The sequence below is a fragment of the Lepidochelys kempii genome, chromosome 1 (genome assembly GCF_965140285.1).
Source record: "Lepidochelys kempii isolate rLepKem1 chromosome 1, rLepKem1.hap1, whole genome shotgun sequence".
NCBI classification, from domain to species: domain Eukaryota; kingdom Metazoa; phylum Chordata; order Testudines; family Cheloniidae; genus Lepidochelys; species Lepidochelys kempii.
The window spans coordinates 17,791,086-17,803,571 of record NC_136380.1 but is presented as its reverse complement, the minus strand read 5'-3'; the positions used below and the strand labels follow the sequence as shown (position 1 = coordinate 17,803,571).

Genomic DNA, 12,486 nt, shown 5'->3' with positions numbered 1-12,486 from the left:
CAGCTGACTCAGGCTCATAGGGCTCGGGCTGTGGGACTATAAAATTAGTGTAGACATTCAGGTTTGGGCTGGAGCCCAGGAGACTCCAGAAGGGGGTGAATCTTTGAGCCTGGTCTCCAGCCCGAGTCTGAATGTCTATACAGTTTTTAGCCCTGCAACCCAAGCCCTGTGATCCCAAATCAACTGAGCTGGGCTCTGAAACTTGGTAACTAAGTTCCCTCTAAGCTGCTCTCCCCTGTCCCTGGGCTGCTGTGATGAGAGAGGGCTGGGGGGAGTCCTGTTTTCCCACTGCAGCCCCAGGGCAGCCTGCACTGCATACCCCTTATCCCTGGCTCCACCCCAAAGCGTGCACCCCCAGCCTTAACCCCCTCGCACTCCAACCTTCTGCCTCAGCCCTGAGCCCCCTCCCACACTCCGAACCCCTCGGCCCCACCTCCACCACACATCACCTCCATATTGGTGCACATAACAAAATTCATTCTGCACATGGATGTAAAAAATTAGAGGGAACATTGCTTGGTACCATGAGTTTTTTTGTGGCAGTCTAGATGTACCCTATAAGTTTTCCTAGTGTTTTTGTGGTGTCATGTAAACACAATTTTTTTATGACTGATTTGTTTGAGAGAACTCAAAAAACATCTTCTAATGTTTGCTCTGTCATACAGGACCTCTGTGGTGAAAGGATACATTTGAGTTTGGGGGCAACTGGAGAGAGGAGCTGCACCAGGGTTTGGAGATGGGTGGGAAGAGGCCTGTCTAAGGGGGAGAATGTTGGGGAGCCATTACCATTTCCCTTGAGCTTGAAAAGTTATTGTTAATTTTGGGACCTGGGAGCATCCACCTCTTCTCTCCCCAGGGGCGAGTCTCAGAGATGGTGCATGTATTTCTTGGGGCCCCTGGTGTGCAGGCAGCTCCTAAGCATCCCCTCTCCCTCCCTACTCTGGTGGGCTGGCCTCTTTCTATTCTCATTCTCTTCTCATTATACTGGGGCAGGCCTTGTGGGTAGCAATCACATGGCCTATTTGTTATTTTGTTGTCTTGTTTTATAATGAAAATAAAATCACAGGACTTTTTTTAAATATTGAGCTTAAAAAAAAATACGGAAACTTTATTTTAACCAGTAACCCAGTTTTTGATTTAGTTTAGTGCCAGTTTGAGTTCAGCAGGTAGGACAAAATTATGGGACAGGCTCTGGTTCAAGTAAAAATACTGGTTCCAATTTGGGTCTGATTCAACTCCCTTGTCTGAAGACCTCATTCTCAACCACATGCATTCCCCACTCACTCCCCCTGCCTGGGAGATGAGTTCTGTAGATGGTGAACTTCCACACCAGATCACGGCTTCCTCGGGAAGGCCTCCTTCATATGAGAACACCATGAAAATTGGCTGTAGGTAGTTGAGTTGAAATGTTTTCTTCAATTTGCCCCTCCTTAACAAAGGAGGTAGCCTAGGTATAACCAGGGCTGGATTAAGGCATAGGCATTATAAATCTCTGCCTAGGGCCCCAGCTCCCAGATTCATGTGATAAGGGCATAATCTCAGTTATCACTGGTGGGGAAAAAAAGTAAGTTTCTATCCCCCATGGTCAGAAAGAAAAGCTTGAAAATGTGACCTACGTGTAACCTGTTCAGGGACGTCTGTGTGAGTTTACAAAGAGCCTGAAACAATAGCTCCAACGGGTTAAATTTACCCCATTGAGATGCATGGGAGTTAACTCCCAGTGATCTGTGGGAGGAGCGTGAAGCTCCCACTGGCCTGCCAATGCCATCCCAGCAGAGGACTCTGTGAATGACAGAAACAGCAGGCCTGGCCCACTCACTCAAGCAGATATTCCCTGGCAGCTGGGGTAAATGGTGGGGTGTTTCCCCATTTCTTCAGGCGTGAAGGGAGTCTGCTGCCATTCTTGGATGAAATTATAGGCGCCAACTCCCTGGGTGCTCCGGGGCTGGAGCACCCACAGGGAAAAATTGGTGGGTGCTCTGCACCCACCGACAGCTCCCCACCCTGCCCCCTCCCCTTTCCTCCCCTCCCCAGCTCACCTCACCTCCACCTCCTCCCCTGAGCGCATTGCATCCCCGTTTCTCCTCCCAGCGCTTGCCACCACGAAACAGCTGTTTTACGGCATAACAAGCTATGGAAGGGAGGGGGGAGGAGCAGGAATGCGGCACATTCTGGGGAGGAGGCGGGAAAGAGGTGGGGCCATGGACGGGGATTTGGGGAAGGGGTCCAATATGGGCAGGGAGGGGGCGGAGTTTGGGCAGGGACTTTGGGGAAGGGGTTGGAATGGGGGTGGGGCAAGAGGGGGTGGGGCTGGGGCAAGGGGGCCCGAGCACCCACTGGCACCAGGAGAAGTTGGCGCCTATGGATGGAATAAAGGGGTCTTATGCTGCTCCTGCAAATCTATGAGGGGAGGCAGGATCATGGAGTGGAGGCAGGGCCATAGGGGTAGAGCCTAGGACCCATATTGCCTTAATTCTGACCAGGATCCGACAGCTTTTGTTTCTGCATAATAAGACACCACATTTTCATAGCTGCATATCTACAGGCCACTAACTTCAGGCAAATATGCTGCAGCTGCATAAACATAATAAACATAGCACAGACTATCCAAAGTATAGGCTGTCCTGGAAACACTGGCAGCAAGCAGTATCATTTAGGGGAATCAGTTAAGAGTGACTGAATAAAGTGGAGAACTGCTGAGAGGAAGCATGATTCTGTGAGTAAGACACTGGACTAAGATTCAGATTTAGGTTTGGTTTCTAGCTCTGCCACAGACTCCCTGTGAGAGCTTGGCCAGGTCAGTCTCTCAGTTCTATATCCATAAAATGGGAGTGATTCCTTTCTTCTCTTCCCCCAACCCCTTTGCCAGTCCTGTCTCTTTAGAATTAAATACTTCAGAGGAGGCAGCATCTCTTACAGTGGGTTTGTACAGTGCCTAGCACAATGGGGCCTGTAAAGGATCCAAACAAGGGGGAAACCCAAAAGAAATGAACAGAATAAGTCTGTCCCTTTAATAAGGTCTCCAAGAAAGAGCCCAAGAGAGAGACTACCACCCACAGCAGCCTATGTGGCTTCTGGCCCCCAACTCCTCAGCTTTTTATAGAGAACACCTGTCCCCTTCTCAGCTGCATCCATTAGTGAAGCATGCTGGCTGGCCGGCCCCATGTCTCTGGCCCTTAAAAGCCCCCTGTTACAAGGTCCCTGTTTGTAATAAGAAATAAACTGAGGGGTCCAACTAGCCCTAGATTTTGCCAGTGCTAAGACTGGGGGAGAAAGTGATTTGACTCACACACACACCCCACACATACACACACACTAAAAAAAATGATGTCAACCACCCAACAGATCATCTTTTTGTTGTGTGTTTGTACAGCACCTAACACAATGGGGTCATGGTCCATGACTGGCGCTTACAGGCACTGCTGCAATACAAAGAATAAATTCAACTTTCCTATCCTTTTTTCCAGGTTAGCAATAGTGGGAACGAAGATTTTGGCCCCTCCTTTCAAGCATTAGATTTTATTCCTCATTGCACAACTCAGTCCCTGGTGGTTCATTTTGCTCATTTACTTATATGGTCTAGGTGCTTAGATTATGCTTCGCACTGTGGTATTTAATGTACAGATTTTATTTTTATGACACCCCCAAAAAACTGTCCAGAATTAAAGCAGCAGATAAGAGAAATTGAGAGATCAAGAAAAACACTTGCATGCCTTTTAAACAATACTTCCCTTCCCAGGCAGCAAGGGTAGTTTTATCACACTTCTCAAAAGGAAAGCTAAGCAAAGTCCCGAAGCCTCACAGCAGCGGGGCACTCAAGATAAGACAAGGAAAATATTTCACTCGTAAGGAAACTATGCTCATCTTCTTGTCATGGCTCTCTTCTTTGGAATCCAAGGCAATAATTACAGTAATTTGTAGATAATTATTTGTTAATTAGAAACAGGCTTGCTGGATATAGTTACCATTTCCTCCACAGGCTGTGTGGAGCTGTACAAAAAGACCCTGGGGGATTGAAGATTTCATAGATTCATCCATTTGTTCATTTTGAAAGACATCTTTGGTGGGTCATCTGCTCCCTCTGTGACTCCGTGCATCATGGCAGGATGGATTAATTATGCCTATGTATCCCAGGTTGATGAATGCCCAGTTGTCCCTTGAATACTTCCAGTTAAGGTGATCTCACCATCTCCCACAGAAGCTTGTTTCACTGGATAATCTAATGAACTGTGCAAATACGGGTTAGTTTCTGTCCATCAGCATTTAAAGACTACTTATTACAGTGGCAGATCTAAGGGCCCAGTCTTGTAACAAGTAGTCCCATTAACTTGACTTCAATGGATCTACTCATGCTAAGTAGCCCACCCACCAGGAAAGTTTTGCAGGATCAGTCCTGAAGTCCTATACAACAATTTAAGTCCTACATGTGATCAGGGGTCCTACCATGACTGTCACTTCTCCATTCCACTCTACACCAGGTTTAACCTTGTATCAGAGGGGTAGCTGTGTTAGTCTGTGTCCCCAAAAACAACGAGGAGTCCGGTGGCACCTTAAAGACTAACAGATTTATTAGCGCATACGCTTTCGTGGGTAAAAAACCCACTTCTTCAGATGCACGGAGTGAAAATTACAGAAACAGGCATAAATATATATTGGCACATGAAGAGAAGGGAGTTGCCTTACAAGTGGAGAACCAATGTTGAAGGTCAATTCAGTCAGGGTGTATGTGGTCCACTCCCAATAATTGAGGAGGAGGTGTCAATACCAAGAGAGGGAAAATTGCTTTTGTAGTGAGCCAACCACTCCCAGTCCCAATTCAAGCCCAAATTGATGGTGATGGCCAGCGGTGTTCTGTTATTTTCCTTGTTGGGCCTGTCCTGTAGTAGGTGACTTCTGGGTATCTGTCTTGCTCTGTTTTTCAGATTGATAGAGTGAGACAGGTACCCAGAAGTCACCTACTACAGGACAGGCCCATCAAGGAAAATAACAGAACACCACTGGCCACCATGAACAGCCCTGAAGTAAAACCTCTCCAGGTCATCATCAACGATCTACAACCTATCCTGGAAAACAATCCCCCACTGTCACAGGCCTTGGGAGGCAGGCCAATCCTCACTTACAGACAGCCCCCCAACCTGAAGCAAATACTCACCAGCAACTACACACCACACCACAGAAACACTAACCCAGGAACCAATCCCTGTAACAAACCCTGTTGCCGTCTCTGTCCCCATATCTACTCTACTGACACAATCCTGGGACCCAACCACATCAGCCACACCATCAGGGGCTCATTCACCTGCATATCTATTAATGTGATATATGCCATCATGTGCCAGCAATGCCCCTCTGCCATGTACATTAGCCAAACTGGACAGTCTCTATGTAAAAGGATAAATGCACACAAATCAGACTTCAGGAATGGTAACATATGAAAACCAGTAGGAGAACACTTCAATCTCCCTGGACATTCAATGACAGATTTAAAAGTAGCCATCCTTCAACAAAAAACTTCAAAAACAGACTTCAAAGAAAAACTGCAGAGCTACAATTCATGTGCAAACTTAACACTGTCAATTTGGGCTTGAATAGGGACTGGGAGTGGTTGGCTTACTACAAAAGCAATTTTCCCTCTCTTGGTGTTGATACCTCCTCACCAATTATTGGGAGTGGACCACATACACCCTGACTAAATTGGCCTTCAACACTGGTTCTCCACTTGTAAGGTAACTCCCTTCTCTTCATGTGCCAATATATATTTATGCCTGTTTCTGTAATTTTCACTCCATGCATCTGAAGAAGTGAGTTTTTACCCATAAAAGCTTATGCCCTACTAAATCTGTTAGTCTTTAAGGTGTCATTGGACTCCTCGTAGGTTTAACCTTGGGGGTGCTACTTTTCAAAGCATCATTGGGTTTTATCCTGTGTTGGTTCATTTCTTGGACACTGCCAAGTCACTGAGGCCTGAAATCCAGGTTTTGGTTTATCACTGTGAGTTTGGCACCGCTGTCTCTCCTGTTTTTTCCCAATGGCCTCTAATCGTTTATTCTCCTGAGGACTGAAATGCTTTGGTCCAACTAAAGTCTTTCGGCTCAACATAGGGGGATATATACATAATTTATACAGGAGATCATATTGGAAGAGCTAATGGTCCTTTCTGGCATTAAATTCTATGAAATCTATGATGAGTGTCAGGATAAAACCCTAAGGTAAGTACAACAGCACCTGAGTAGTGCATGAGAACCACACAGTGAACCTAGTTAGAGACAGAAACTGAGACTGAGCAGCCTAGTTTCAGTGTCTGTGCTGACTGAGACGGTTGCCAGGAGTAAAAGCAGCAGCAAGAACAAACCAGCAGTGACAGTGAAAGGCAAATTAGAGTGTAAACATTTTCTCCATGTTTATAATCTCATGGGTTGTTAGTTACCCGGGGAAGGCTTTATCTCTTTAATTTGGTGTTCTACATAGGTTTTCATGTTCTGCTCATCAGCTGAGTACAGTACAATCTCCATTAGCCAAAGGGTGGGGTGTCATGATATACAGAATCACAGATCTGCTTCAGAAAGTTACCAAACAGATGAAATTAAAGATCAACACCAGGTTAATTAGTACTCTTAATTAACTCACAGTTATCAAATCCTTTCGGATCCTTAGACAAAATTTCTCTAAGTGCAAAGCATTAGTTAGAAACATTATTATTTATTCTCCTCTTTTCTGTCTGGGTATGTGCTGCACTTGGAGTAGCTGGACATCCATCCTCAGCTCCATATGACAGCTGGATCCTGCCCTCCTCTTCTAGTGGAGATTCCCCAAGTCAACAGCTTGCATGAAATCAGGCCCTGGGGGACAATCTCAGATCTACAAGCGCTTTGGTTCTTTAACTGCAGAGCAGTTAAATCTGGGGCAGAGCAGCAGGAAAAACTGGCAGGAGGGGAACCTGCTAGGATTGAGGGAAAGCAATGACTCCCCCCGCCAGCACAGTTTTGACCTGGGCAAGAGCTCACGAGAAACAGCTAGCAAGGGGAAGGGAGAGAGTAATGGCTCATGAGTGAATGCAGAGAGTTAAAGGAAGATTTAGAGATGGCCCTTCACAGAACTTGGAAGGATTTAGTCACAGAGCAGTAAGTTTGTAGAGCTACCCCTGTCACTCCCAGCAGCTCGAGATTCTCCAGTGTCCAAGCACAGGTACCCTGTGGGGAAAGAGAAAAGAGAAATAACCACTGGGGGACAAGTGGAAATTTTCTCTTGCAGGCTCCAGGGCATTCCCCAGTGACTCCACCTGGCAGCCTCAGGGAGGTGAAATACTCTAGCAGGAATCAGGACATTCTGCTGCTCGGGGAGGCTCCTACTTCACCCTCAATGGAGGGAGCAAAATCTGCCTGATTCTCACACCAGCTCTAGCCTCTCAATATTGTTCGGCCTGTTCTACACTACAGGGTTAGGTCGATGTAAGCTGCCTTGTGTCGAACTAGCTGTGGAAGCATCTCCACTTAAATTTGACTCCCGCTGACATAAGGGCCTCTCTATACTGATTAGAAACACCCAGCTCCCCGAGCAGCATAGTCGCGGTCGATGTCAGTGTAGACAATGTGTTGCTTACATTGACTATAACTGCCTCCAGGAGCAGTCCCACAATCCCCCACACTGACAATACAATCGATACAAGCGCTCCTGGTGAGGATGCACACCACAAACACAAGGAGCCAAGTGTGCACACGCACAAGCGATTTCATAATTGTGGTGGCTGTATGCCAGTGTAAGTTAGATCAACATAATTTTGTAGTGTCGACATGGGTCTGAGTATATAAAGGATCTGGAGATAACAAATGGGGAGATAAGAGGAGACAATAGGAGCCCCAAATAAGGGCAGCTGAAGCGATACCCACTCAACCAACATCCTCTCTGCTCCTCTTTCCATCCCTACAGCACATTCATCCAGGGGGCTCTGATGGGGGAAGAGAGTATTTAATGGGTTGCAGAATGAAGTCTGAAGTTACTTTGAGTTTGGGTAATTTGGAACCTTGAAAAACCGAAAGAAATGTGCTCAGAGCCTTAGGCAGGCTAGAGAGCTGGTTCTGGCAGGGTCAAGTCTCCAGTCCCTGCTCCCCCATTCCTCTTAATTTAAGGAGAAACTGGTGTTTGGGAACTAATTTTCTAAGGCAGTGGTTCTCAGCCTTCTCCATACTGAGACCCTACCCACAGGTCCTGGTCCCATCTAGCCAAGACACCCACCCAGTAAACAATTTGGGATGGGCAGGGAGGTCATAACTGGAGCTGGCTGAAATTCAGGGATTTTGGTATTTACAAAGTTAATTTCATTTTGATCTGGAAGGAAAGCAAATTTACTGGAACTGGAGATCCCTGAAAATTTCATGACAAAACAGCAAAATATGGTATTTCTGAGACAAAATGAGAAATAGCAGCCATGAAACTGACAAGAATGTCAATTTCATTGCTGGTAGCCTCCCTGCCCAGAAACTTGGAGCCTAGCAGTGGCAAGAATCCTGCCTGCAGATGCGGAGAACCAGTCGTCCCCCAGAATCCTGGCACCAACTGGGCACTTGCAGGCTGGCTGCTGTGTTGCAGGGAACCTGCCAGTCTCCAGAGCTCCACTTGGGGCTCAGAGGCTCCCTGTCAGGGCTGTGGACCCTGGAATCTCGGTAATTTTCCAATTTAAACCTGCCTATGTTTCAACAAAAGTTTCAGGGACACTATAATAGGCATGACAAAACATTTTGGTCCTTGGCCAAGGACCCCTGTTCTTAAGAGAAATAGACCAAGAATGAAGAACCTGCTAAGTTTGTTTGTTTAAGAAAAGGGGGAGTCATTGGACAGGCTTAGGCTGGAGAAAGCTTGTGAGTGCTTGTGTGAGAGAGATCCTACCATCAGGATTTTAACCGGTCATTCTAGTTCATTTTAAGTGGAAGAACTTAAATTTATGTTAGTGTACTGAGATGAGAGAGAAGTTGGCAAAAGGAACAACCAACCAAAACTTTGCGGTCAAGAGTTCATAGGTTTCTTTTGATTTTAAAGGAGAGGTTTCTTAATTCTTTTGTACATAAATATGAATTTATCCATATCCAGAGTCTACTAACTGTCTGCAATAAAGTGATGTTGCTAGAGTCTGTGGGGAAGAAGTGGAGAATTTGCCATAAGTGAGCACCACCACAGTCCAGAATTCAGATGGTCTGTTTCAGAGCTATACCAGGTCAGAGACTGATCTTTCAAGGCACAAAGGATGGCCCAAATGGTTCCTGGAAAGGTCTCTAGTCACTGAAGGCCCAATCCAATGTCTGTAGAAGTCATTTAAAACTGCCATTGACTTCAATAGGTGTTGGCATAGATCCTAAGAATCCAAAATGTGCTTGAATTTCAAGCTAACTGACTTGGTAAATCTAAATTATAGTGAAATCCTAAAGACTATCGGGCCATCTTACTGGGGACACATTTCACCTCCTTCGTTCACCCGCTACTCACCTTTCTTACTCTTCTGGTAGATGAGGAGTCCCATCACCATGAGGCTCAACCCCAGTACGAAGCCCCCAATTCCAATGAACATCTTGCTCTTGGCAGAGTCAGACTGTGCTACTGTCAAAAGAGGAGCACAGAGGACTAGGGCTCAGCCTGGACTCTGATTTCCCTTACAATATCTTTGTTGTCTTACTGAAGTGCGTGAGGAAGTAGGTATGTGGGGCACTGTGCCCCCTTCTAGATGGTTGTTACCCTGCAGCACCTGTTGCCTCCATTTCCCCCCACTTCCTTTGGCCTTCTCCAGCTGTAGGAGTGACCTGGCCCTCCAGCCAGCCCACTATACAGAGTCCAGTCCCTTCCGGGGCCTCAGAGTCCATGTTTGTTAGACTTTGGTGAAAGAAACAACCAAACCTTCATCCCAGCTGGGTTCAGCAGGCCACCTCTTCCTCCCAGGCATGCTCTGAGTGCTACAGTCTTTTCCCCACCAGGTTCCTATGCCTCCAGCAACCCCACTCTCCAGGGGCTGGCACACTCCTCCCCTCACACAGGGGCAGTGGCATTGGAAATATTTTTATAGTGAGGGTGCTGAAAGCCATTGAACCAAACTGTAACCCTTGTACACAGTGGAAACCACTTCAAGTTAGGCATGCTGCTGCTCCCACAGCGCTCCTGGTTCCGGCACCCCTGCTCAGGGGTTCAGGAAGGCTGCAGCCCAGCAGTGTCCCTGCCTCCAGTCAGGCTTCCAGTTCACCTGCTTTGCTCAGCCTTCTTTCAGGCTGCTCCCTAGAGTGAACTCAGTCCAGTCTCCCTCAACTGGGCTCACCCATCTCTTTATGGAGGGGGAGGAAGAGGGGAAGGAGAACCCAGCTGGGCTTTATCTCCAATTAGGCCTGGCCTACCTGAACAGTTACAAGCAGGTGGGTTAATTGGCCTCTCGGGCACATATTAACCCTCTCACAGCACGTATAGGGCACACATCCCATCACAGTCTGCTTCACGGCCAGCCTCTGGTCGTCTCCATAGAGCTAGGAGTGACCCCAAGGCATCATCCGGGGTTGCCCCAATGTCAGTCTCTTACCCCACTGCATGGTGATGGGCGTGTGCAGGCTGATGTGCTCCACTTGGCAGGTGTAGACATCTCCCCACCTGGGTTTCATTTCTAGTGTCACCTGGATCTGGAAAGTCCAGTCTCCATTATGTAGCAGCTCCCTGGATACAACTCCAGCTGTCTCCTCTTGCCCATTTTTGAACCACTTGGTCACTATCTCGGAAGGATAAAACCCTGTTGCGGAGCAAACCAGCAAGCTGGGGCGGTGGGAAGACTCTGCTTTCAGGGTGGAAATTTTCACTCTGGGCTTAACTGTGTGTGTGTGCGAGAGAGAGAGAGAGAGAGAGAGAGAGAGAGAGAGAGACCTTGGCAAAGGGGACCCAAAGCACATACCTTCTCCTGTTCTGTCCTATCAGAAATTGCTCCTTGCTGGGACATGGGTGGGAATGGGCCCAGAGCGGGCCAGCTCAAGTCTACACCATCTGGATTTCTCCTTGAAACCCACCTGTTTGCATCTTCTTCAGCAGCCCTGACCCTGAAACGCACAGCCATGACTGTATTCTGCATGACACCCCTTCCAGTCACACTGGTCCCACCCTCATCACTGTCTCCCAGGTGAGGGATCCCTGTAGTACTTCAGTGCCTCCTACAGAGAGCTTTGGTAGGGGATGGGTGGGAGGGTTTCATCTGCTGCCCTTAGTCCCAGTCTCACTGCCTGCAGGGGCTGGCAGGATGGGGAGGACCCTGTGTGGAGCTCTGGGGTCCTGGCCTGTCTGTGGGGCTCACCCAAATTATTTCCTTCAGTATCAGGTTTTGGGAGAATTTCCCTCAAAACTGGAATCTGGGGCCTAATTCAAGCTGAGAGCAATCCTTTGCTATTAAAGATTCTGTCTTCTCCAGTCCCATCCTCCGACTCCCACTCTGCCCCTTCAAGATCAAACCCAGCCCCACTGATGCTCAATTGCTGCCTGGTAGGGAGTGTGCAGAGGGAGGCAAATATAACACCACCAGATCGGGGGCTGACTCAAAGTTCCCAGTTCCAATTTGGTCTCCTCCCACTTCAGCTCACCTCGCCTATCCACAGTGATGTTCTTAAATCTCCTACGGTTATAACTGCAGAACTTCTCCACTGATGCCCACAAGTAGCTCAGCCACTCCAGCCTGTTCCAATACTCCGCGATCGGCCGACCCAGCTCCGTGAGGGCCACAGAGAAGCCCAAGTCACTGTCATAGTAACAGATCTCCTGCTGGCCCCAGATCAGTCTTTTCAGATACCTCACCCGCTGTGTGCTGTTGGTGTAGTGACACTCAGACTTCTGCTGCAGCAGGAAATGCTCTGAGAGGAGAGAGGAACAGGTCAGGAACCCACCTTCACCCACCTCTGCTGCAGCCTTTCCCCACCTCCAGTTGCTAGTCCCTTGCAGCCTTTCCCCACCTCCAGTTGCTAGTCCTCCCCTCTCACCTCCAGTTGTTAGTCCCTTGTGTTGATCCTGTAAGAGAATCTCTGAGCCCTGAGCTGGGCAGGGGGAAAGCTTTTGTGTTCCCCATCCCGAGAGCCCAAAAGGGCTACCCCACCCCAGCACTGGGGTCTCTGCTCACCTGGAGGGTCTGTGCAATGAGTTCTGTGAGTTCTCAGTGCTATCGCCACTATTAGAGCCCCAGCCCAGCAGTTCCTGGCGACCCCAGGGATCCCTCCGGGGGCCATTGCTGCTCAAGAGGGGGAAGTTGATGGGGAGATCAAAGCTGAGAACAATAATATTTCACTACAGCTCTCGAAAATGGAAGTTCTCTGCAAAGTCCTGACCACAAAAACTCAGGAAGTTGCCTAATACCTAGGCGATTGGGTGGCCCCCAGCCAATACCACTGCCAGCCTTGGGCCTGGGCCATATCATTGGTCACTAGGCAGCAATGGGGCCAGCTTCTCCTTTGCGGTAGAGTCAACTTCCTAGAGCAAGACAGACCCAGA

General features: G+C 48.1%; 1 protein-coding gene across 1 annotated transcript; it reads right to left on the bottom strand.

Annotated features, from left to right (window-relative positions):
* Positions 1-5,915: 5,915 nt before the first annotated feature.
* On the bottom strand, positions 5,916-12,270 carry LOC140908514 (rano class II histocompatibility antigen, A beta chain). The gene is made up of 5 exons (XM_073335779.1): positions 12,119-12,270; positions 11,589-11,855; positions 10,550-10,831; positions 9,478-9,588; positions 5,916-7,190 (listed from the first exon to the last, which is right to left on the bottom strand). The coding sequence occupies exons 1-5, from the start codon at positions 12,222-12,224 to the stop codon at positions 7,108-7,110; spliced, it is 849 nt and encodes a 282-aa protein (XP_073191880.1). The 5' UTR covers positions 12,225-12,270; the 3' UTR covers positions 5,916-7,107.
* Positions 12,271-12,486: the final 216 nt, after the last annotated feature.